Here is a 24,171-nt window from a genome sequence, read left to right on the forward strand (position 1 = left end):
GTTGCTGTTTTAAAGCTGTAGATGCTCAAACTCACAAAAGTGAATACATACGTGACGCATTTATTGCTGGGATTAATTCAAATGAGATCAGACAATAATTATTGCAAAGTTTAGATATAAATTTAGATCAGGCCGTTAATAAAGCCCTTTCCATTGAACTGGCAAACAATAACTCTAAAGACTACAAAATTACTAGTATGGATTTCAATAATATTGAGAGAACGACGACTACCTTTCACCAAAAGAAATGTTTTTTTTGCGGTGGCCATGTCCATCAACGCATAAAATGCCCCGCATTAAATGTCACATGCACCAATTGCAACAAGAAGGGCCATTATGCCAAAGTATGCAAGGGTGAAAGAGTCGGGACTTCGTCTAATGCCGTATCGGAAAATGAACTACTAGGAGCTATATCTGCCGCCTCTCCTATGAGCTTGAAAAAGACTACTATAGTTGTTTCTATCAATAATCACAGAGCCGATGCTCTCATAGATAGCGGAAGCTCTACTAGCTTTATAGACGAGAACCTCGTTCAAGAACTGAAATTAAAACGCATTCCCTGGAACGAAAATGTAACTTTAGCCTCCAAAAATAACACTTCGTGTGTAAAGGGGATGTGCTTCGTAGATCTTAAAATGAATGAACATTTCTACAGACGTAAACCTCTTTATATTCTTAACTCACTTTGCTCTGATATTATAATTGGACATGATATCTTAAGCGACCACTCGTCAGTCGAACTTACCTTTGGAGGTACAAAGAAACCTCTTAAAATATGCAATGTCATAGCAGCTTCTGTTCCTGAAGTCTCACTTTTTGCTAACCTCTCTGAAAATGTAAAGCCCATAGCAATTAAATCTAGGAAACACTCAGAAGCTGATACGATATTTATTGAAAATGAAATCGAGAAACTTTTGAAGGATGGCGTGATCGAGCCAACTAATTCTCCTTGGCGAGCACAAGTGTTGGTTACTACAAGTACTACTCATCGTAAACGTCTCGTGATAGACTATTCACTGACGATTAATCGATTCACTGAATTAGATGCGTATCCTCTACCTAATATAGAATTGATCGTATCTAAAGTTGCTCAACACAAAGTTTTTAGTCAGATCGATCTAAAAAGTGCTTACCATCAAGTTCCTATATTAAAAACAGAGAGATTATATACTGCATTTGAGGCATGCGGGAACCTTTATCAATTTACTCGTATACCGTTTGGCGTTACTAATGGAGTTGCAGCTTTTCAGAGAACACTAAATTTTATCATCACCGAAGAAAAGCTAATGGGTACGTATGCATATCTTGATGACGTAACTATCTGTGGCAAAACAATTGAAGAACACGATACAAATCTTAAACGATTTAGAGACGCCGTCCATAAATACAACCTGACGTTAAACGAAGAAAAGTGTGTATATAGACAATCATCTATTAAACTACTAGGATACAAAATTAAAAATAACTCAATTCAACCGGACGAGGATCGTGTCGGTCCTTTAATGAACTTACCTGTTCCAAATGATTCTCCATCTCTAAAAAGAGCTCTTGGAATGTTTGCTCACTATGCTAAGTGGATAAGAAACTTTTCCGAGAAGATCCACTCACTCGCTAGAACTAAACAGTTTCCACTTAGTAAAGAACAAATTGAATCTTTTCAAAGGATTAAAGCAGATATACGGAAATCAATTCTCAATGCCGTAGATCCAAATGCAAAATTTACTGTTGAAACGGATGCCTCTGAACATTCTCTTGCTGCTTCTCTTTCGCAGGATGGTCGACCAGTAGCTTTCTTTTCGAGGTCTTTAAATGATTCTGAACGACGCCATTCTTCTGTCGAAAAAGAAGCTTGTGCCATTGTTGAATCCTTAAGAAAGTGGCGACATTATTTAACTGGGCGACACTTTAGACTCATCACCGATCAGCGATCTGTGTCGTTTATGTTCAATCAATCACATAAGAGTAAGATAAAGAACGAAAAAATAGAAAGATGGCGTCTGGAGTTATCTAATTATAAATACGATATAGTCTATCGTCCAGGTAGGGAGAACGTTATAGCTGACACTCTATCTCGGGTGTGCTCAAGCGTCACGACTAACAAACTTTATGAATTGCATAATACAATGGGTCATCCTGGTATTGTACGCATGACTCACTGGATTCGGTCAAAGAACTTGCCTTATACTTCCGAAGATGTTAAGAATATGACTGCGGGATGCCGCATTTGTGCTGAGATCAAGCCCCGCTTTGCAAGAATAAATGGAAATCTTATTAAGGCTACTGCACCTTTCGAAAGACTCAATGTTGATTTTAAAGGCCCTTTACCTACTCATAGTAAAAATCGTTTTATTTTGACTATTATTGATGAGTACTCAAGATTTCCTTTTGCATACATCACTAAAGACGTATCCGCTACGACTGTAATAGGATGTTTTAAGGATTTATTTCAGATGTATGGGACACCACATTATATCCATTCGGATAGAGGTGCAGCGTTTATGTCGAAAGAACTGAGAGATTTCTTAGTGATGAATGGTGTAGCGTGTAGTCGTTCTACTCCATACAATCCTCAAGGGAATGGACAAGTCGAGCGGTTAAATGGAACATTATGGAAGACGATAAGACTGATCCTGAAGTCGAAACAAATGGATATTGGCCATTGGGAACACGTTCTTCCTAACGCTTTACATTCCATTCGATCACTACTGTGTACGTCCACAAACATGACCCCCCACGAGAGGTTCTTTAAACACCCTCGGCGGAGTGCTAACGGTGAATCTCTTCCAACGTGGCTCCTAAACCCTGGCCCTGTTTTAAAGAAGAATTATACAAAACACTCTAAATATGACCCAGACGTAGAAGAAGTGGAATTGATCGAAGCTAATCCTCAGTATTCTTACGTAAGACTAGCAGACGGGCGGGAGGCTACTATATCTAACAAACATTTAGCACCACTTCCTCAAACTCCAATAACCGTCCTGGAACCACAACTAGAAACGGAGACGAGACCATTGAGTTCAAATGGTAATGCCGAAGTTGACGAAGTACGGATGGAAGCAGATTCATCACACCAGAACACGGAGGATTTTGATTCTGATTCACCACGCCAAGATGAAGAAGTACTTCAAGAAGCTCCTTCTTCACACCCGGGAATTAGCTCAGAGGAAACTATAACTGGCAATGAGGAGAGAGATCGGACAAGAAGATCTGGAAGACAAAGAAAAACTCCAGATTATCTCAAGCACTATGTTCCTCGTTAATTCTAAAGGCCGGATGAATGTAGTGTACATTAAGACCTTCTTCGGCACCTCTCGAATTGTCTATTAATGTCAACAACTATTATTGTCATACCTTTTCATACTGACAAATATGTACAATAATTTATTTGGAATAAAACCAAATATTCCTTGGTTTTGTCTTTAATTTCATAACAGGTAGGATCCAGAATGCACGAAAAATACTATACATATAGAGATGAAGTTATTACTAAGACTTTAATGTATGTATGTATTTCTGTTCCCGCTATAACAACAAATACTAAAAACAAAATATTATAGTTAAAGGGGGCTCCTATACAACAAACTTGATTTCTTGGCATTTTTTACTGGATATAAATAATAGGTAGGCACTTGATATTTCCACAAAATCCCATGTGTACTTTATTTATACTTAAATAAAACAATATTCAAATTAACATATTATAATAAAATAAGCTCTTATACAAAAAAACACAATTTTTGACCTATTTATGCTCTATCACGGTATGGAACCCTTTATGAGCGAGTCAGACTCACACTTGGCCGATTATATTTTATTTTTACGAAGGCATTTCATTTTGTTTAGCTCCAAGTCTACCAATAGGACCGTCATTAAAACTTTAAACTAAGGTGCGACAAGGCTTTAATTTTATGACCGTGGGCGGGGGCGTTTTTGTATGATGGCAGCATTAGTTCCTTTTTTCGCCACGTTCATTTAAAGCTTTGTCAGCTGTAACAACAAAACTCAATAAAACTTAGTGCGTTTCGTTATGGTTTCGTTTTCGCATTTTTGGTTTCAAATATCTTTTTTTTTTTCAATTATCAAAAGTAACGTAAAAGTAACATCTGTAGTCATGTCACATGAATGTAACATGCAAGGGTCAAAAGTAACGTAAAATGTTACAAAAGTAACATTCTGGCAACGCTGATACTAGTTAAATTTGATTTAAGGGCTTTATGCTCAGACTACACATCAGACAGGTGGGTGAAACTTTCGAACAAAAAAAAAATTGGGTTCCAAATTTAAACGTAGCAACTAAATTAAGTTGGATAATCTGTACAATTTTTAAGCAAGATCGACTGTGATTGGTTGATAAAAAAAACGAAGAAGAAGTTTAAAACTCAAAATTCGATTTTCAGTTAGTGAAAATTATTTTGTAGCAACTCTTACAAAAATTGTAAAAAATGGATTAATTATTGAAGAAAAAAAGGTAAGCCATTGTAAAATGTAAATATAACCGTAAATTGATAAATTGAAGCAAAACATAACTATGTCATACCGTGTTCTAATACAAAGTATGTCATAGTGATTATTTGCATATTTGTATAATAATTTACAACTTAAACTATAATAATATGAAAAAGATAGATTATTATTTCATGGAAAATATTATAAGGTATCAATATGTATGCAGTTAATTTCGAAAATGTTGAAATGTGCCTATTGATTTATTGTAGTAATTAATTGCACGTTAAGGTCATTAACTATAATAATTTATGTATGGAAATGTAGTAAATGAAAAACTTTTCATTAATTTCAGATTTTTAGGTCCCTGTACTAGTTTGCAACATTTTAGCCTGCAGGCAATGGTTGTTAAGGAGATTTAAGGAGGAGGAGAAGGAAGGTATGGGATTATGAGAGGTGCGGCCACTAAGGGAAAATCCTCTGATCAAGTGAGGTGGTATGTAGCTGACCTGAGCCCACGCGATAGATTTCAGCTTTCGTATACTTCTTATACTTAATACTTAATACTTATGTGTATGTATAAAGATGCGCGTCCACTGGATCGGAATCGGAGCGTACGCAGCGGACGGATTTGTTGCCTACACCTTGTGGATTAAATCTGTTTTAAATTTTTATTGAAATAAAACATTTATTTGAGCTCATTTCTTTTTTTTTTTAATTTTTGGTATGTTTAGAGTGGAAGGTTTTGCACTTAAAATTTTTAACTTTAGTTTGAATTAAAAAAAATAATAAATGTTAATTTTTTTTTCTTCTAAGTCCGACCTCTTGTTACGTAGTATATGACATTCTCTTTGACATCAGACTACTAAGGGGATACTGGCCACAGATTACTAGTATATATTTGATACTGGCTTTACGCTCAGACTACTAAGGGAGTCTGAGTATCCCCTTAGTAGTCTGAGAATCCCCTTAGTAGTCTGAGTATCCCCTTAGTAGTCTGAGTATCCCCTTAGTAGTCTGAGTATCCCCTTAGTAGTCTGAGTTTCCCCTTAGTAGTCTGAGTATCCCCTTAGTAATCTGAGTATCCCCTTAGTAGTCTGAGTATCCCCTTAGTAGTCTGAGTATCCCCTTAGTAGTCTGAGTATCCCCTTAGTAGTCTGAGTATCCCCTTAGTAGTCTGAGTATCCCCTTAGTAGTCTGAGTATCCCCTTAGTAGTCTGAGTATCCCCTTAGTAGTCTGAGTATCCCCTTAGTAGTCTGAGTATCCCCTTAGTAGTCTGAGTATCCCCTTAGTAGTCTGAGTATCCCCTTAGTAGTCTGAGTATCCCCTTAGTAGTCTGAGACTAAGGGGATACTACGTATGCTTTATGGCACAGAATCAGTGTTGCCCAAATATATACTAGTAATCTGTGGTGTTGCCACACCGAATTTTAGAAAATCAGTAGCATTAACAGTCCTCAGTAGACGTCCGCGCCATAGATAAAGTATTATAGTATAGATGTAGTCTTAGCCCGTCATCGCGTGGCCATTTTGTGCTTATTTTCATACAAGTAGTGTGCGTTTATTTTCTTGAATATTTCTATTTGTCGATTATTTCGAAGCACATTATGATACAGGAAAGAAAGTCAATTAGTTCATGATATCGATTAACTGTAGTTCAAGTGATGAGAATCCGTAAACACACGTAGAAAGCTATGCAATTTTTATAGCCAAATTATTAATTGATGTGACATTTTTAGCACTAATGCCTTATATAGCACGAATAAGCAATTAATAAACTTATAAATTATCTTTTTAGCTTACAAACATACCGATTGAAAAGCCCAAAAAACGTTGTTCAAATCTTACGTATTTAATGTTAAATCCACGTGTTTGAGGCATTCTTTGACCATTCTTATGGTTTATTATTTAGCGGAACCACAAAACTCAACAATATCTAGCATTAAATGTTCACTAAAAACCTTTATTAACACTTTTATTACAAGCATGCAATGTTATGTCCTAGTAAGTAGGACATAACATTGCATGCTTTTGACGCTTATACACCGATATAAGGCTCGATATAAGGCAGTTGTAGCCATATCCCGGCACACCTGTGTCTATTACACTGACACTGATGGAGACGCTGTGGCAAGCTTCATAAAAAGAGCCACGGAGGTGTCAACCGAACACATAAAAGATTATAACATAAAAATGGCTATAAAAGACAGGAACGATAAAGTCTTATGCCACATGGCGGGTAGATTCGACACAGAACGATATCTCTTTAACACCCTAGAAACTCCACCCAGCTTGAGTGACCCCTCTCCACCAAGCCAATGTCACAATATCTAAAGGCAAAAGGTGGAGCAGCATAAAATCTAAGGAAATCGGAAAATGTCGGACCTACTGGCTGCCACACCGACTAGGACCTCACCGTTCAAAACATTAATATTATTATTATGTAATTTATAAAACAATAAATTTATATATATATATATATATATATATATATATATATATATATATATATATATATATATATATATATATATATATATAAATATAAAGTGTCCATGGCGTGATGGACCACAATTAATTAAAATTCATAATATTATTTCAATTATCCTTGGTGCGAAAAATCTAAATAATAAATAATAAAATAACAAAGAAAGGACGGCCACAATTTTATAATTAAAAAAAAAAAGATATAAGGCTCCAGTCTATAGTAGGTACCTCAATGGTCCGCGCGGTCCGCGTCCAATGAATAAGGAAACAGATGGAAGCGACATGACTACAAAAAAATGTGGCCGGCGACATATTGCCAAGAACTAAACATGGCGGTCTATAGTGATGGGACACTCGGTTGATCGATAAGTAAGATGTGATAAGTGAGCTATTAAGGTTAAAATATTGTAAATAAATGATCAGATTCTTCACCTTATATTTTTTAAATTCGATAAAAAAGTACATCACTAAACGTCAAATCTAATTTCTATGTTGATTAAATATCGAAAATCAAGCCATGTTATATTCTATTCTATCTAATTATTAACTAAATTAGCACATGCGAAGTCAAGCCATCGGTAAAATAACAAAAATTTTAGTAAAAATATAAATGTACCGATCCAAGGACAAACTTTTTAAATTTCTTCACTTTTTTGACGGACTATAAATTAATTTTAAAAAAAGCAAATTGGTCGAAAAATTTGACCGATATATCGATATTTTTTTCGCGATATATCGAGACCGATATTGATATTTTTTGAAATATCGATGTATCGATATATCGATATTTTCTTTCAATTTCTACATCCCTATAATACGACACTTTGACAGTTTATGTACCTCGGAGAACCGGAACATAAAATGGCGGACCGGCCACAGTATTTTGATTTGGTAGACACCATTATGCCGCATCCACTTATAAAAGTCAATATCCGCGTCATACCAAAAATAGGTATAGTCTGTCAAGAAAGCGAAGATTGAAGAAATTAAAAAGAGGCAACATCGTAGTGTCATCCCTTTTTTCATAGGCCCATTCACGGGGTCCTGGAAGTTAGCCCCCAAGAATTTTTTTTTTGTATTTTTTTGATTTTTATACTCGTATATCGTTTGTTAGTCGTTTGTTGGGTGAAATTGGAGTTGAAAGTTTGAATGAAAGTCCGTCATTTCTTGAGTAAGAAACATGAAACTTTATTTTTGTGCTACTGATTAAAAATGAATGGATAAGTATTTAAGTGTTTCTGGTAATTCCACCCCCAAGGGGGTGAAATTGGGGTAGAAAGTTTTAATGAAAGTCCGTCATTTCTTGAGTTACAAACATGAAAGTTTATTGACGTTTGCGTTTGACGTTTGCTTAAATAGGGTCTAAGTTTAAATATAATTTAATTTAAATGTTAAATATCCATACTAATATTATAAATGCGAAAGTATCTCTGTCTGTCTGTCTGTCTGTCTCGCTTTCACGCCAAAACTCCTGAACCGATTCCAATGAAATTTTGTAAACAGTTATTCTAGAGTCTGAGAAAGGACATAGGCTACATTTTGATGTGGGAAAATATCTTATTTCCATGAAAATATCGATGAAAATGAATTCGATTTGCGCGTGGCCAACGCTCATCCCGGGGGTCCAGGGTTCGAGTCCCGCAGGCGGAACAAAAAGTTTTCAATGTACCTGGGTCTTGGATGTGTATTAAAATAATATTTCAAAAATCTTAAATATATTTAATGTAAGTATCATATATTATTATAAAAAATCCAGAAATATATCGATGCAATGAACATTTTAGTTCTAATACGATTCAACAGATGGCGTTTTATTTTTTACTTCATTGTAACATAGAACTAATCATACTTATTAGTTATTATGTTTTTGTTTATAGTTTTTAATACGTTAGAATATTATGTTTAATAATATTATCACTTGGTATAATAATTATCAATCTATCTTATCTTACTCCTACTGCATTTCTAATATATGTGACAAATTGACAACAGAAGGCGCTCTAAAATAAAGGAGTTCGAGTGTACCGTGTTGGCCTATATTCCATACAGAAAATATATCAATGCAATCAACATTTTAATTCTAATATATGAAAACAGATGGCGTTTTATTTTTTTCTTAAATAAATTTTATGTATAATATTATAAAAGATCCAGAAATATATCGATGCAATGAACATTTTAGTTCTAATACGATTCAACAGATGGCGTTTTATTTTTTACTTCATTGTAACATAGAACTAATCATACTTATTAGTTACTAGCTGTTACCCGCGACTTCGTCCGCGTGGACTTCAGTTTATAAAGCGCGATGTTGACATCGCGCTTTATAAACTGAAGTCCACTTTTGACACCAATTTTGTTGACAAAATTGGTGTCAAAAGCTTTTATAAAAAAACCCTGGTACCCCTTAAATCAATACAGCTGTGCAGTGTGCACACAATAAGTATTTCATCAATTTTACGTCCGTGATTAAACTTTATATTTTATGCCAAATTTTAAAGCTTATTTAGCCCCCCAATTACACAACTTTACCCATAAACTATTTATCATTGATAGGTTTAAGGTTACGTCACTGCACAGATAAAGTACTGAGTTATTTAATACCGTAGAATAAAACTTAAATATAAGATGATACCACCTCTTATAGAAAGACTTTAGAGCAAGCGTCAGCGCGATATAGAAGACGCACGGCGCCATCTATTATGAATTTTTGGAACTAACTTAATTTGAACAAATTTACGCATTTTCACCCCCTTACAACCCTTTTTTCCAGTAAAAAAGTAGCCTATGTCCTTTCTCAGGCTTTAGACTATCTGTATACAAAATTTCATTACAATCGGTTCGGTAGTTTTGGCGTTTGGCGTGAAAGCGAGACTGACAGACAGACAGAGATACTTTCGCATTTATAATATTAGTATAGATTATGTGCACACTGCACAGCTGTTTTTGGGTATTTTGATTAATTAAGGGCCGCGCTACACCGGAATGGCAGCGGCGAGGCGAGCACTTTCTGCAGCGCTGCCATTCCGGTGTAGCGCGGCCCTAAGAGGGGTACCACTTACCAGGGTTTTAAAAAGTTTTTAAATTTGACACAAATTTTGTTGACACCGCGCGCTATAAACTAAAGTCCACGCGGACGAAGTCGCGGGCAACAGCTAGTTTCCTATATTATATTATTATTATGCAATTAAGTGTATTAGCACAAATTCTCGCAAGCTTCATAGATTGTATTAATTATACTCAAATATGTTTATTTATTACATATTTGTACATGCATGAAACTAATAACCCCCCCTTTGCTAGTTGATTAAAAACCAAGGATTAAGGGGAGATGAAAAACAACAGAAAATCAAAGGTTGCGGAATTTTTATATAAACATTTTATATAAACATTCGAAAGGTTTTTTTTTTATAAAGTTTATTTACAATTGCCTAAAATATATAGGTGTCATTTTGTTTGACATCTTGTTGTTAGGGACACAATCCCATTGCTATAAAAATGTTGGGGCTTCTGATGAAAAAACTGCGATAAGTGGTTTTAGCAGTCCTCTTGTAATGTCAACCTCACACTGCCTAAGGAATTCTGCAGCGACCGAAACAGGTGAAAATTTGAAGGTGCCAGGTCAGGACTATACGGGAACTGCATTAACACCTCCCAGCTAAACTCCCGTAACCACACGCCTTTATTTATTTTGCCTTCTTTCTAATATTTTTTAGGGTACAAACAATGACATCTGAAAATATGTTCATAAAATATAAAGTTAGCATTCAATAACAAGGTTGCTTTCAGGTATTTTTTTTGTAACGTTAGGGACTTACAGGTCAAAGAGGAAATATCATCAAGGAAATGATTTTGTCTTTAAACACTCTTCTTGGAACTCTCATAATTTATTTATGCTTGATATTATAACTTGCATAACTGAATCCTTTGCATCATCCATATTACCTGCAAAACAATAAATTCAATAACATGATAAACAATAATGATTTTAATTAATTGTAATTGAAAGTATCAAAATCTTTTACCTGTACTTACCAATGCACTGGAATATTTCATGTAAACAATCTTGTTTAAAAATTGCATCCTTTTCACTTCTTTTTTGTTAGTATTTATCATAGCTAAAAGCAGTTTTTGCAAATCTCTTTTCAAAGTTTTCGTCACGTTTCCCCTATACAGCGGCTGTCAAATATATATTTTATTGCTATCTGTCGAAACCAATATTGGTCTCACCCGCAGACGGGGGTATTTTTTTTTTTGAATTTGGTTCTAGTTAGATTTCCCAGATTCTAATTGGAATGATGTTAATTTAAATTAACAATCATAAAGTATATTAAATAGTCTTTATTTTCTTCTAACTTTGTGTCTGACTAAATATAAAAATGAATCTAGCAAAGAACTTTAAAAAAAAAGCTAATGTAAAATCTAAACAATTTTATGATTTTTATTTAAATAAAACAAAATTGGATTCTCAAATTGTATTTTATTTACACTTCAGCACATTAGGTATAATATACAAACAAAACTTTACATGCCACCATACATTTTATTTACACAACACATGTTTTAAAATAATCACAAAGGTCAGCCACTTGAATGAACCCTCAAAAGTGGGTGTCACATTTCTACAAACAACTAAATGACTAATGCTTCTATGGACACAGATGTTTTGTTTATAGTAAGTTGAGTATATTATTTACTTAATACAAAAGCATCACAAAGCTACAATAAATATATCTTGAGTAGGGGATAGAAATAAAATAACATAAAAACTTGTGTGAAAATCAGATCTTTATTAAAACATTATTTTTAGCGTGCCTATCAACACTACCAGAAATATTATATATTTTCTAAGATATAGATAGAACATACGTTCAAACAAATCGATAGATTACGACATACACGGAGGTCAATGACTTTATAATGGCCGCCTTTATGTGTCAACAATAGGAAGTGCGATCGTATTTTATTGAAATATAAACTTGTATGATTGAAATACATCCCCCCACTGAATTTATCCAAAACTTAATAAGTTGTTTGTCTTGAATATAACATTTACTTATGTTTTCAATAATACCTTAGTTGTAAAGATGACAATAAAATCACGTTCGCGGTTTGTCAGTTGATAATTTTACCGTCACATACATATTTTTATCGAATTTTAATGAAAATCTGGTATAATGAGTATAAATAATAAATCATTACTAACGCTTCCATAGTTTATTTCACTTGGTTTATAAAAATCAATGCGAACACGCCGAAATTTTTCACCTAAATGTATGACGTTAGTCACTGTAAATAGTCATTTTTCATTGACATTTAACTTTTTTATTTTGTACCAAGCCGAGCGTGGTAAAGACACCACAGATAAGCTCCTTTCTTTTTCTTTTTAATTGCAATGCGGCACTAAGGGGCAAATGCCTTGAAGCCATACAATTTGAGCGTGTAATTTGACCCGGTGCCATTCCAGTGACGGGCGGCAGCCGCTGACAGGGGTTTTTCCCATATTCCAGTGAGCGGAATGCCGCACTATAGGGGATATTAGAAAATTACGTAAACGGTAAACCACAGAAATATTTTTCACTTTGACACATAAACTTTTTTTTTTGTTAATTCGTCCCGGTCGGGACAGGCAAAGGGAGCGTTGCCCATACAGCCAACACATAAACAACAGATGCTATAGGTGAAAATGACGTTAGTGACAGTGTTACCATAACCATTTTTGGAATAAAAAGCCAGTCTCATCTTTCGCTAGCCAGACTCTAGTATAGTAGATTACGGTCCCAAGTATTATTTATTGAACAAAAATATTAAATGTACAGCATTGACTTTCCTACGATTTTATTATATTAAATAGATGTTCCGCGCGGCTTCGTTTGCGTAATTTAGGAATTTCACGCGACCGTACATTTATAAGCAAAAAAATAGCCTATGTCCCTTAACGTGGTCTATTCTTCATGTTAGCCAAATAACATAAAAATTGCTCCAGTAGTTCTTAAGAATCTTAAGATAATAAGCAATTTCATATAATTTCCCCCGTTTTTCCACATTTTCCTCTATTTCTTAGCTTCTATTAGTCGTAGAATAATAAAATATAGCCTATGACCTTCCTCGATAAATAGGCTATCTAACACTGAAAGAATTTTTCAAATCGGACCAGTAGTTCCTGAGATTAGCGCGTTCAAATAAGCCCTTTCAAATAATTTCCCCCCGTTTTTTCTACACTTTCCTCTATTTCTTCGCTCTTATTAGTCTTAGCTTGATAAAATATAGCCTATAACCTTCCTCAACAAATGGGCTATCTAACACTGAAAGATTTTTTTAAATCGGACCAGTAGTTCCTGAGATTAGCGCGTTCAAATAAGCCCTTTCATATAATTTCCCCCGTTTTTTTCACATTTTTCACTATTTCTTCGCTCTTATTAGTTTTAGCGTGATAAAATATAGCCATAGCCTTCCTCAATCAATGGGCTATCTAACACTGAGAGAATTTTTCAAATCAGACCAGTAGTTCCTGAGATTAGCGCGTTCAAATAAGCCCTTTCATATAATTTCCCCCGTTTTTTCCACATTTTCCTCAATTTCTTCGTTTCTATTAGTCTTAGCGTGATAAATATAGCCTATAGCCTTCCCCGATAAATGGGCTATCTAACACTGAAAGAATTTTTAATTCGGACCAGTAGTTCCTGAGATTAGCGCGTTCAAACAAACAAAGTAACAAACTGCAGAATTATAATATTAATAGTAATAGATATAAGATAGTTCTCCTCCATCTATCCTCCATAGCCGAGACACAGAATCACTGGGACCTGGGTTAATACCAATATATTTTGAAAAATATAACTTAAAATAGCTGAAATAAAAGCTGCTAAATGATTTAAAATTTACCCTGTTGCTACTGTAGCGCCACCCTAATTTAACGCATTTCAGCGGACACTTTTTACATACAGAGTATGGAGCAACGAATACTATAGTACTCACAAGGAGGTATGGAGTGTAGATGGAGGAGAATTATCTCTTAAATGTTTTCATCGTTGCCTGTTCTAGTAAGTATAACAATAGATCGAATTTAGTCAGAATTCCCTGTAGACCAGTCCAAAACCAGAATAATGTGATCGAATCAACCCAATATTACGCGGATGCGATCAGTACAAAGGCTCTAGAAGAGCAACCAGTCTCTAGAAACCGGCCAAGAAAGGCTATAGGCTATATTTTATCACGCTAATACTAATAGGAGAAAAGAAATAGAGGAAAATGTGGAAAAAACGGGGGAAATTATTTGAAAGGGCTTATTTGAACGCGCTAATCTCAGTAACTACTGATCCGATTTAAAAAATTCTTTCAATGCTAGATAGCCATTTATCGAGAAGGCTATAGGCTATATTTTATTACGCTAAGACTAATAAGAGCGAAGAAATAGAGGAAAGTGTGGAAAAAATGGGGAAATTATTTGAAAGGGCTTATTTGAACGCGCTCATCTCAGGAACTACTGGTCCAATTTGAAAAATTATTTCAGTGTTAGATAGCCCATTCATCGAGGAAGGCTATAGGCTATATTTTATCACGCTAAGACTAATAGGAGCGAAGAAATAGAGGAAAATGTGAAAAAAAACGGAGGAAATTATTTAAAATTGCTTATTATCTTATGAAACTACTGGAGCAATTTTTATGTTATTTAGCACACATGAAGAATAGACCACGTGGAAGGACAAAGGTTTCTTTTTTTTGCGGAAAAATGTACGGTTTCCGTGACATTCCTAAATTACGCGGGCGAAGCCACGCGGAACATCTAGTTTTTAATAATTTTTCTATTTTTGTATCAAAATCGCGGTTCACAGACTACAATATCCACCTACTTACCAAGTAATAATAGTATAGTATAGCTCTTATAGTTTCAGAGAAAAGTGACTGTGACATACGGTCAGACAGACAGACAGACAGACATGAAGAATCTATAAGGGGTCAGTTTTTTGCCATTTGGCTACGGAATCCTAAAAATGCCCCTTGTTCTTTACAGTTGCACATTTACTGCATATTTTCTCTTTCTATAAATGAAAAAAGTATTATAGTAATAAATTTTTATTTAAACTATATTTTATTAAGTATCTGAGATCTGGAATAACAGTCATGACTGGACTTTATCTTATAAGGAAGTATTATGTTTGTTTTATCTTCTAAGCATGCAATTTTTTTCATCTGGTTTGTGCTAATATAATTTAAAACTTTACCAGTTACAACAAAAATACAATCATGATTTTAAAATATTTTAGGAATTTATAGTAGTTTCTATTTAATTATAGTAACAATAATTTATTAGTACAGGAATGTATTAGCATTTGTGGATACAAATGCATATATTTTAATCTATATCAATTAATCTAAAGCATCTGTTATCATCCAAAAGCTTAGAAGTCATAACTATACAAATATCATTTTTTTATAATTTTTAGTAGTAATATATCAGAACTTCTGTAGTTGACATGTTGTTGTTCCTCAGGTATTTTTTCGATGAAGAAAAATTCTGACAATTTTTCATAAAAAACACTCCATAGTTTCTTTTGTATGTCAGAATCTCTTAATTCTTGAGTTAAATATATAGTCGGCTTCTTGTTTATTGTGTTATTGAGACACTTGAGTGTTTCTATAAGTGGATTTATAGCCTGAAATGATGAATTGAAATATTAATCCATTGGAGATTTTAAATACATTTTCTAAGCGCTCTTACAGACGAACGGCACGTGTCGGCGGCAGTTGACGGCACGTGTCGGCGGCAGTTGACGGCAGCCGACGGCAGTCGTTGACAGTTTATGATGCTTGCAGGGGGCCTACCATGACCTTTCCTAAGACAATCATGTTTCCAGAACACTTTGTTGTAAGATTACAATAACATTACCATACTCACTTTTTAAATATTATAATATTACTAAAAAAACACTAAAAATGTTAAACATTGTTAAATCCGCTGTGAAATATCAACTTTTTAAGATCGCTAGCTTAACGTTAAAGTAATTATTGCTTATCTGTCAAATGTCGTGTCGCTTAGTAGAGGTGGTGGTAGGCCCCCAGTTGTGACGTACCGCCTAAAGGTAAGCGGCCACAGGTCGGTATCATACGCAATGGACGTCTCGCATCAAACGGATATTTTTTTCACAGTTCGTCCGCTGAATCGGCAGCGTACGGATTACCGACTAGCCTAGTAAATGAATGCTCAATAGGGGGGTGTGGATGGAATAGTCGAAATCAGAAATTTTGACTTAGGAACTTTGTTTGGACTAATTTGAAGATAAACATACTGGCTAGTCAGTAATCCGTATGCTGCCGATACAGTGGACAGACGTCCGTTGCGTACGATACTGACCTGTGGATGCTTACCTTTACGCTCTACGTCACAACTGCAGGCGTGATAAACTTTCGACGGCCGACGCCGACGCGTGCCGCCGACACGTGCCGTTCGTCTGTAAGCGCTCTAATAAACTGTCTTGTCATTTGGAGGTTTAAGTTTTATGCAAAAACTAATCTATAAACAAAAAAATTTACAGTAATATCTTCCTATATTAACTAACCTAAAAAATTCAAGTAAATGGTAAATATAAGTGCATTTAAATTGAAAAAGATATACTAACATCTTCATAATAAACACAATCAGCCATAACAATCATATCAAATTCTTGCTTCTGTATTTCAGAGTTGGTATCACCCCATACTAAGGACTCTGCAATAGCGTAACCTCCCATGCTGCCAATTTTTGACTTGTTTTCAGCAATATTAAGCCGTAGCAATGGTAAGGCTTCCGGTAGATCTGTTAGAGTAACTTGGGCCCTAAAAATTAAAAATAAAATAAAAAGTGCTAACAAACTAATAATTATATAATATTATGACTATAGTTGTAATTCACACTTATGTGAGAAACATACCCTAAAGTAGCAGCGGTTAAGCCCACTACTCCCAGTCCTGAACCTAATTCTAAAACTCTTACACCACTCAAAAAATCTGGTTTGCTTTGGCACATAGTTTCGAGATACTTAGCCAAAACGAGAGATGCATCCCAAACTACACAATTAACGTCACCTTCAAGTTTTTGGAAAATTTTTAACGTCTTTAAACACACTTCGATATCAATTTCTCTTGGAAATAAGTCGTTGAGCTGAAAAGTCGACCTGTGTGACATTTTATTCTGATTTTACAAGTGCGTTTGGTTATTTAAGCTTTCACTTTATTTTTCTATGTGATGTTAGTATTCCCCTTCAAAATATGTTTTAATAATATGTTTTCTTTAATTAATTTAACTTAGATCTGTTTTTTTATTTTCTACGACTTCGTTGTTTACTTTTTCATCATTTTCTAACTGTCAAATCACTGTCAAAACAGTCAAATTCAAATGTCAATTGCTATCCACCATGGTGAAAATGTAACTTTTTTTAATCAAGGCCAAAGAGTTTTATATAGGATATAGGCATAAATGAGTAGGTACCTATTGTCATTTGTCGCGAACTGCGAAGAACTGTACGAAATTACTCATTACTTGTGTCATTACTTTCGAGTTTATTTCACTTTTCCTGATAGTTCATAGTTTTTAACTCGAAACTTCTTACAAAAATCCATACTACTAATAATAATTATTATGATAAATTATCTCGCCTTCGCAAATTAGATTTTTTGAAACTAGTAACACCTTGAATTTTGATCATATGACAGTCAGCTACTCAGTTTCATTCACTATGGGTGTGAAAATGGCTCTCTTTTGGATAACAATTGTTATATCCATAATTGGTAAGTAATTGCCTACATTTTAATGATTTTGTATCGCTTTCATGTACTTATAATCCTTTTTTACAGGATCCCATGCTGCAGGCGAGCTAAGTATACTGCATAGCCCACAATCCTTGAAGTTTTCGGGTTCCAGTGAGGTTCCAGAGAGCTTATTAAAAGAAGTCTTTTCAGCTTCTTTGGGATTATCTGTTGAGGAGGTAACTAATTCTCGCATATTAAACACAGTGTATATTCGTATGACACCCTAATTTCAATTTTTGCCTTTCATTTTGCCATATTTTAGTCGATGGTTTGTTCGTGAACTTTAAAGATCAGAGTTTTATAATATGCCTCAATTGATTAAGGGCTAAGAAACGGTAGAAAACTGTGTGTATTATCTATATTCAGTCCTAGAGATTAGAGAATTTGAATAAGGCCCTGATTTGAATCTTGACTATGATAGTGGAATGGTGCTTAGATCATAGTCAAGCCTTATGTTGGCCCTAAGTGTACTAATTTTTAGTATGAAATGTAAAATCTTGCAAATTCTAATAATCTTAATATACATTTGACAGAATTCTGACTGGAATGGACTGTCTCTTGTTGATCCCTTCAATACCCCAGAAGCTGTTGTGGAGGTGCATGTCGATGGTATTACATCACTGGGAGAAAATGTAAGAAAATAATCCATAGCTTATACCCTAAGGTGTTTTGACAGTAAACTACTCAACAGCACTTTGAATCTTAAACCAAACAACAATGTTGAAACTTAAACCAAACAACAGTACTATTGAATCTCACGATGATCTCTATGGCTCAGTTGGTGGGCTGTTGGTAGCTCAAGCCGGGGGTCGCGGGTTCAGATCCCGCCGAAAAAGTTTTCTAAGTTCCTGGGTCATGGATGTGTATTAAATATGTGTATCATATAATAAAAATCTTAAATATAATAATATGTATAGTACTTATAAAAGTATTAAATATATTTCCATTGTCTGGTACCCGTAACACAAGTCCTTCAGGTACTTATCCATAGATATTATTATCATTATTGAATACATAATCTTCTCTAAATCGATCTTGAAAATCTTTATTGCCATTATTGCCAATCTGCCATTAAAGGTAATGTAAGGCAAATAAATTAAGTTATGTATGTGACAAAAACTTTGTCTATACTCTATAGCTATACAATTATTTTACTTTGAGTATATTCTGTGCTTCAAGCAACAACACAAGCAAAATCTATGTTTTATAATCATTTGTATGCCCAGTAAAGCTTTATTATACTTAATAAACTTAAAATACATATTTTAAACTCATTATTACACTCATTACACAATGTGATGTGCTAACTTGTGGTTTCAGAATGGAATGAAAGCCAAAAACTATCCCTTGGTTGTGGATGAATATGTTCCTGACACCTATGAAGCTCTTGAGCACAGAATAAACCAACGTTTCAACAACCGTGGAAACAAATTGGTTAATGCCAAGCTTTCTGATCCCGAGGATGTAAGTTGTGTTACTGCTCCAACGTGATAAATGATTTCAAGATCTTTCAATAATTTTATTGTGCAATGTGTTTTTTTAGCTGATTTCTTTGTCGAGTGTCTTTGGAGAGATTGTGCCTCCCAAAGTGAGCAAGCAGTCGTTGCAACACCTCAAACTTGATTCATATGAAGAAGATTATCTGTTCCTGTATGAGTTGGAAGTCCTAAAGTCTATCACTGCTAAGGTAATATGGAATACAAATTTTTTTTTCATATTAATGTGTGGTATCTCCAGTTTAAATGTTATTTTTTGAATAATGGTTCATTTACAGAAAATATTACAGTACTAATGTTTTTTAGGTTAAATCAGGAGTACTGAATGCTGACAATGTGATAGATTTCTATTACTTTAAATTCACTTCTCTGCATGCACTCTCCGATTACCATGGCCCTAACTCTCTACAAACTAAGGAAGCTAAGAAATTATTAAGTAAGTATTGATAATAAATTGTGAAAATTGTTACCCAACTTTATGCATAACTATTATATATAGAAATAGAACTTTTAAGTGACTACTGGCGGCCGACTATGGCCGTATTGTGTATTTATTTTTAAAGAATAATTATGATCTTACATACAATAATTATTGCTATATGGTTAAATAATGTCATATTATCTGCCACAGATTTTTTATAAAACAGAAAGCACTAGTAAAGACTGTGGAATTTGCATGACACCGTATTATATATATTTTTTGAAACCACACATTACTAAAAGATAGTAAACAACTACAATCTAGATGATGAAACTGCGTCTAGAACAACCATACATTTTAATGCAACACTGTTCTATGGTCTTTCCTAGAACGCAAAGTATTTTCATACAAATATTCAACTAAATTGGTTCAGTGGTTTAAGCGTGAAGAGCACTGACCACCATTATACAAGTACGCTGGAGTCTGGACTAATGATACCCTTTGAAATGACAGCTATTTTTTGTGACTATTTGAAGCGGAATCAGCTCTCCGAGTGTTAGGGATAGGATTTAGGAACTAAATTTGACGTAAAAATGATGTTTGAAAAAGAAGTTTCTACAACCAATAGCGATTGAGCGGCCATTTGCAAGTTACGTCAGATTTAGTTCTCTTCCCGAATATTGGGGGAGCTGATTCCGCTTCAAATAGGCACAAAATACATCTGGGTATCAGTCCAGTCCAGCGTGAATAATGGAGGTCAGTGGTGAAGAGGCAACAGCTTTAGAAATTGTCATGATTCATGAACTACACCTATCAATCATAGAAAATTAGAAACAGATAAAGACTTACTTGTGTTATTTTGCAGGTGAGGCTTTGAGAGATTTGAGCAAAGCATTCTCCAAGGCTTATGATGGTTCAGTACTATTCACAGTTGTCACCACTGACTTTGTGCACACTCGCAGAACAGTGAGAGCTGCTCCTCGGGATGTTATGGAGGACATACAGGTAAAAATATCTTATACTAAATGTAGTAATTGTATAGTATTGGGACAATGGATGAAAGAGTAGCAGTTCACATATTGGAACAAAAATATAGCTTTCGTTACAACAATGCAGGCTAATTTTCTGAATGCCTGACAAGGTTGATGATGATGAAGAGATGATGCGCCTCCACTTTATTCTTTCGCCAGTCGAGACCATAAAGTTAATATACCTAGTGGAATAGAGAAACAAAGGCCTGAGCAAGAGAGATGTCACTATCAGTAACACTGCATGGTAAAAAGAGACGTGTGATACATGACAGCAGCACCCTTTTTTTTGATGTCCAGTCGGCATGTGCCGCACGTTGACAATTTAATATCATAGAAATCATGTTCAATCATGCTTGTGTAAGTGTATACATACACATATTTTTACACGCAGATGAAATCAATTTTGGTTTCGTATGACAGCTCGAGATTGTTGCTCTATTCCGCTAGGTATATTAACTTTATGGTCGAGACATTCTTTCCTCTCATTGTTTTACGAATTATTTTCTGATAGGGAGATTGTTGAGAAAAGTGCACACACTTAGGCTCTTTTAAATTATTCCAATCTAGTATGGTCTCTATTATACAGCTTTTTTTTATAGTGCTAAGACAGCTATTTACTATTAAAATTTATATGTACCACCAAATATCTGAATATGTTAGTGAATTCATTTACATGATCTGGTTTTCAGAATGATAACTACTCTGCTGACTACTCTGCCATCTTCAACATTATTCTCTGGTTCGGAGTCATTTTCACATTCGCCCTAGTAGCCATTGTTTACGCCATTATGGATATGGACCCAGGCAGGGATTCCATCATCTACAGAATGACCAACACCCGTATGAAGAAAGATAATTAAATCTCGCACAACACTCTGCATACTAGTCATGCATAGTGCTTAGAAATACAAATTGTGCATTAAACATTTGTATTTAATTTCGTTATTCCACTACAGATTATAAGTGATGTAGAAAATCCAATTCTAACTTATTTGATAAGTGTAAAATAGTATTATTGTTTCAATAAACATTGTTCCAAAAAGTTTCATGATGTTTTGATTATTTTACTTACAAGCCTCAGCTGTTTAAGGGCCGATTCACACCGGAATGGTAGGGCAGGAAAATAAGAAATGTCTCAGATCATATGGCCGAGGCGAAGTCGAGGTCAACAAACATGTGATCTAAGGCTTTCTTGTTTACTGCCCATGGTGCGTTTACCTACTATTTTTCTAATCGACGGAGGCGGATAACAGTAACATCGGTAAGCACTAAGCGCAGCGGGAAGAAAGTGGACATTTTCCGCGCCGAACGAAAATATATTTAAGTAAATCCGTGTAAGTCATATCCAGTTAATTTCTTAAAAAATATGTAATGTTTAATAGCTTTGTGTAAAATTAAAAAAAAATACATCGTCAACAACCCATCTCTGAAGTAAAAAAAATTGTTTGTAATTTTAATTAAATAAGTATATTTTCTTTGATAAACAGATTACATAGATAAGAGTATACATATTTGTATTTATTGTAATAAAGAAGTAAGAATAAAAATAAAATAAAAAACTAAATAAGTTGTTTAGGTATTAAGATAAGTAGTTTAATTTTAGTTTTATTATTTTATTGATATCGTAATTATTATAAAATGATTTTTGTTGTTAATTAAAAAAATATATTACTTAATTTTAATTTTTTTTTCAAAAAAACGGGGGAGGTGTAGTGTGCGGCTCACCCTGCTTTACATATCCACTCCAAAATGTTGATTTTTCAGCAATATTGTTTTTTTTAATAGATATTATTCTTGCAACTCTTTTATTTTAGTTAAAGTTCTCATTTAAACATTTTCATTTTTTTTTCACTGAGTTTTTATTTGCACTTTTAACAGATTTGTATTTATTTATTTTTTAAGTCTCTACACTATTTATTTATTTTAAACCTACTTAATTTTATTTTATTTTTACGCACTAACGGCCGTTTTTAGTTCATATTTTTACTACTATAATTATTGTTATCCACATATTTACCACTATAATTATTGTCCACATTTCCAGTCACTATAAATTTCACTTTTAACATAATATTATAGATAGTCTTATTTAGTTTCATAAAATTTTAAGTCCGTTTTTTATTCACTTTTACAGTCCCTGTATCCGCTGCTCAGCGCTGCCGCAAGGCAGCACTGGCAGGGTCGCCATGCAATGTGCAGGCTTGGGAGACTAATTGAAAACGAGCGAAATATGTTTAATAACAACTTAAGAACTAATTACATTATCTTATATAGCTAATAGCAGGGAGGTGAGCCGCACACTACAAGAAAAAAAAATATGGTAAGTACCTTCCCTACATATCAAGTGGAGATGAAATTTTTTTTCGCCTCCACCCCATCGTGTGGGGTGTCGTTGGATAGGTTTTGTAAAAATATTATGAGTGTTCCTAGATCATTTTCCGATTTAGGATCCGTTTGTGAAAAATTAAGTTTTAAAGTGGAAAATGTATGCCTAACCACCTTAGGCATGCATTTTCTTACGTCCAGGCTTAGTAGGTATGCTTATCTTTTTTTTCTCTGTCTCTTGTTTTATTGTAGTATACTGTGAACTTTGTTGAATAAATGTCTATTATTATTATTATTAAAAATCGTGTCCCCCCCTTTCTACCAGCTAAACAGTTGCTTCTGGAAATGTGATAAAATTCACGGGAGTAGGAAATATGCTGAATTTAAAAGGAAAACTATCACGGCTAAGAAGACTTCATAAGTTATTGAGTAATAGTCGATCAACTAAAAAAATTGTATTCGAAGTAACTGAGATGATGTCGTGATTAGTTTAAAACACGTTATAAGTAAATGTGCTTTCATTGACCATACAAAAATTAAAAAAAAACTAGCGGTACTACGAAACCCTATATTGCGCGTGGCCCGTCACGCACTTGGCCGGTTTTTACACCTTGTGAGTTGTGGCCGAAAAACCCAAATGTCACGGAGCCTCATTGTTTTCCAGAATAAAATTTAGCCTTATATGTTACTTGTGGATAATGTAGCTTTCAAACGGTGAAAGAATTTTTCATATCGGTCCAGTCGTTTCGGAGCCTATTCAATTCAAACAAAATTGAATACAAACAATTCAATTAAAAAAAAATCAAATCTTTCCTCTTTATAATATTAGTGTAGACAATGAGATAAACTACAAGATTATAAACTCTGAATAATGCACAGATATTTCTACTAAATTTTTATTGATGTTATCAGATAATTATAAAAAATAACAGTAAAATTAAAACATATAATTAATTAATTACATTATCGTAATATACTACCTAAGGATTAAATACTATTCATAAATTAAATATTTTTAAAAATAATAACTATTTGAAACAAAAATAACGGAATTCTTTAGGCCTACTACGAAACTGTTTTGAGACTCAAACAATCGGATGAGAATGCCGCGTCCTGCTCTAACAACGTATTTTCTCGTTTTTTAGAGTAGGACGCGGCATTCTCGTACGATTGTTTGATT

At 34.2% G+C, this 24,171-nt stretch overlaps 3 protein-coding genes across 3 annotated transcripts; 2 read left to right on the forward strand and 1 right to left on the reverse strand.

Moving 5' to 3' along the window:
- The first annotated feature begins 197 nt into the window (after positions 1-197).
- On the forward strand, positions 198-3,260 carry LOC121740463. Its single transcript, XM_042133158.1, has one exon. The coding sequence runs from the start codon at positions 198-200 to the stop codon at positions 3,258-3,260; it is 3,063 nt and encodes a 1,020-aa protein (XP_041989092.1).
- An 11,919-nt stretch (positions 3,261-15,179) lies between these two features.
- On the reverse strand, positions 15,180-17,257 carry LOC121725524 (protein-lysine methyltransferase METTL21D-like). Its single transcript, XM_042112532.1, has 3 exons — positions 16,842-17,257; positions 16,551-16,746; positions 15,180-15,587 (listed from the first exon to the last, which is right to left on the reverse strand). Exons 1-3 carry the CDS (start codon positions 17,093-17,095, stop codon positions 15,357-15,359), a joined length of 681 nt encoding a protein of 226 aa, XP_041968466.1. The 5' UTR covers positions 17,096-17,257; the 3' UTR covers positions 15,180-15,356.
- Positions 17,258-17,582: 325 nt separating this feature from the next.
- Positions 17,583-21,712, forward strand: LOC121725522 (ATPase H(+)-transporting accessory protein 2). Its single transcript, XM_042112529.1, has 8 exons — positions 17,583-17,697; positions 17,764-17,894; positions 18,252-18,350; positions 19,039-19,182; positions 19,262-19,405; positions 19,521-19,650; positions 20,501-20,640; positions 21,356-21,712. The coding sequence occupies exons 1-8, from the start codon at positions 17,616-17,618 to the stop codon at positions 21,524-21,526; spliced, it is 1,041 nt and encodes a 346-aa protein (XP_041968463.1). The 5' UTR covers positions 17,583-17,615; the 3' UTR covers positions 21,527-21,712.
- Positions 21,713-24,171: the final 2,459 nt, after the last annotated feature.

This window comes from Aricia agestis, chromosome 3 (genome assembly GCF_905147365.1).
Source record: "Aricia agestis chromosome 3, ilAriAges1.1, whole genome shotgun sequence".
NCBI lineage: Eukaryota > Metazoa > Arthropoda > Insecta > Lepidoptera > Lycaenidae > Aricia > Aricia agestis.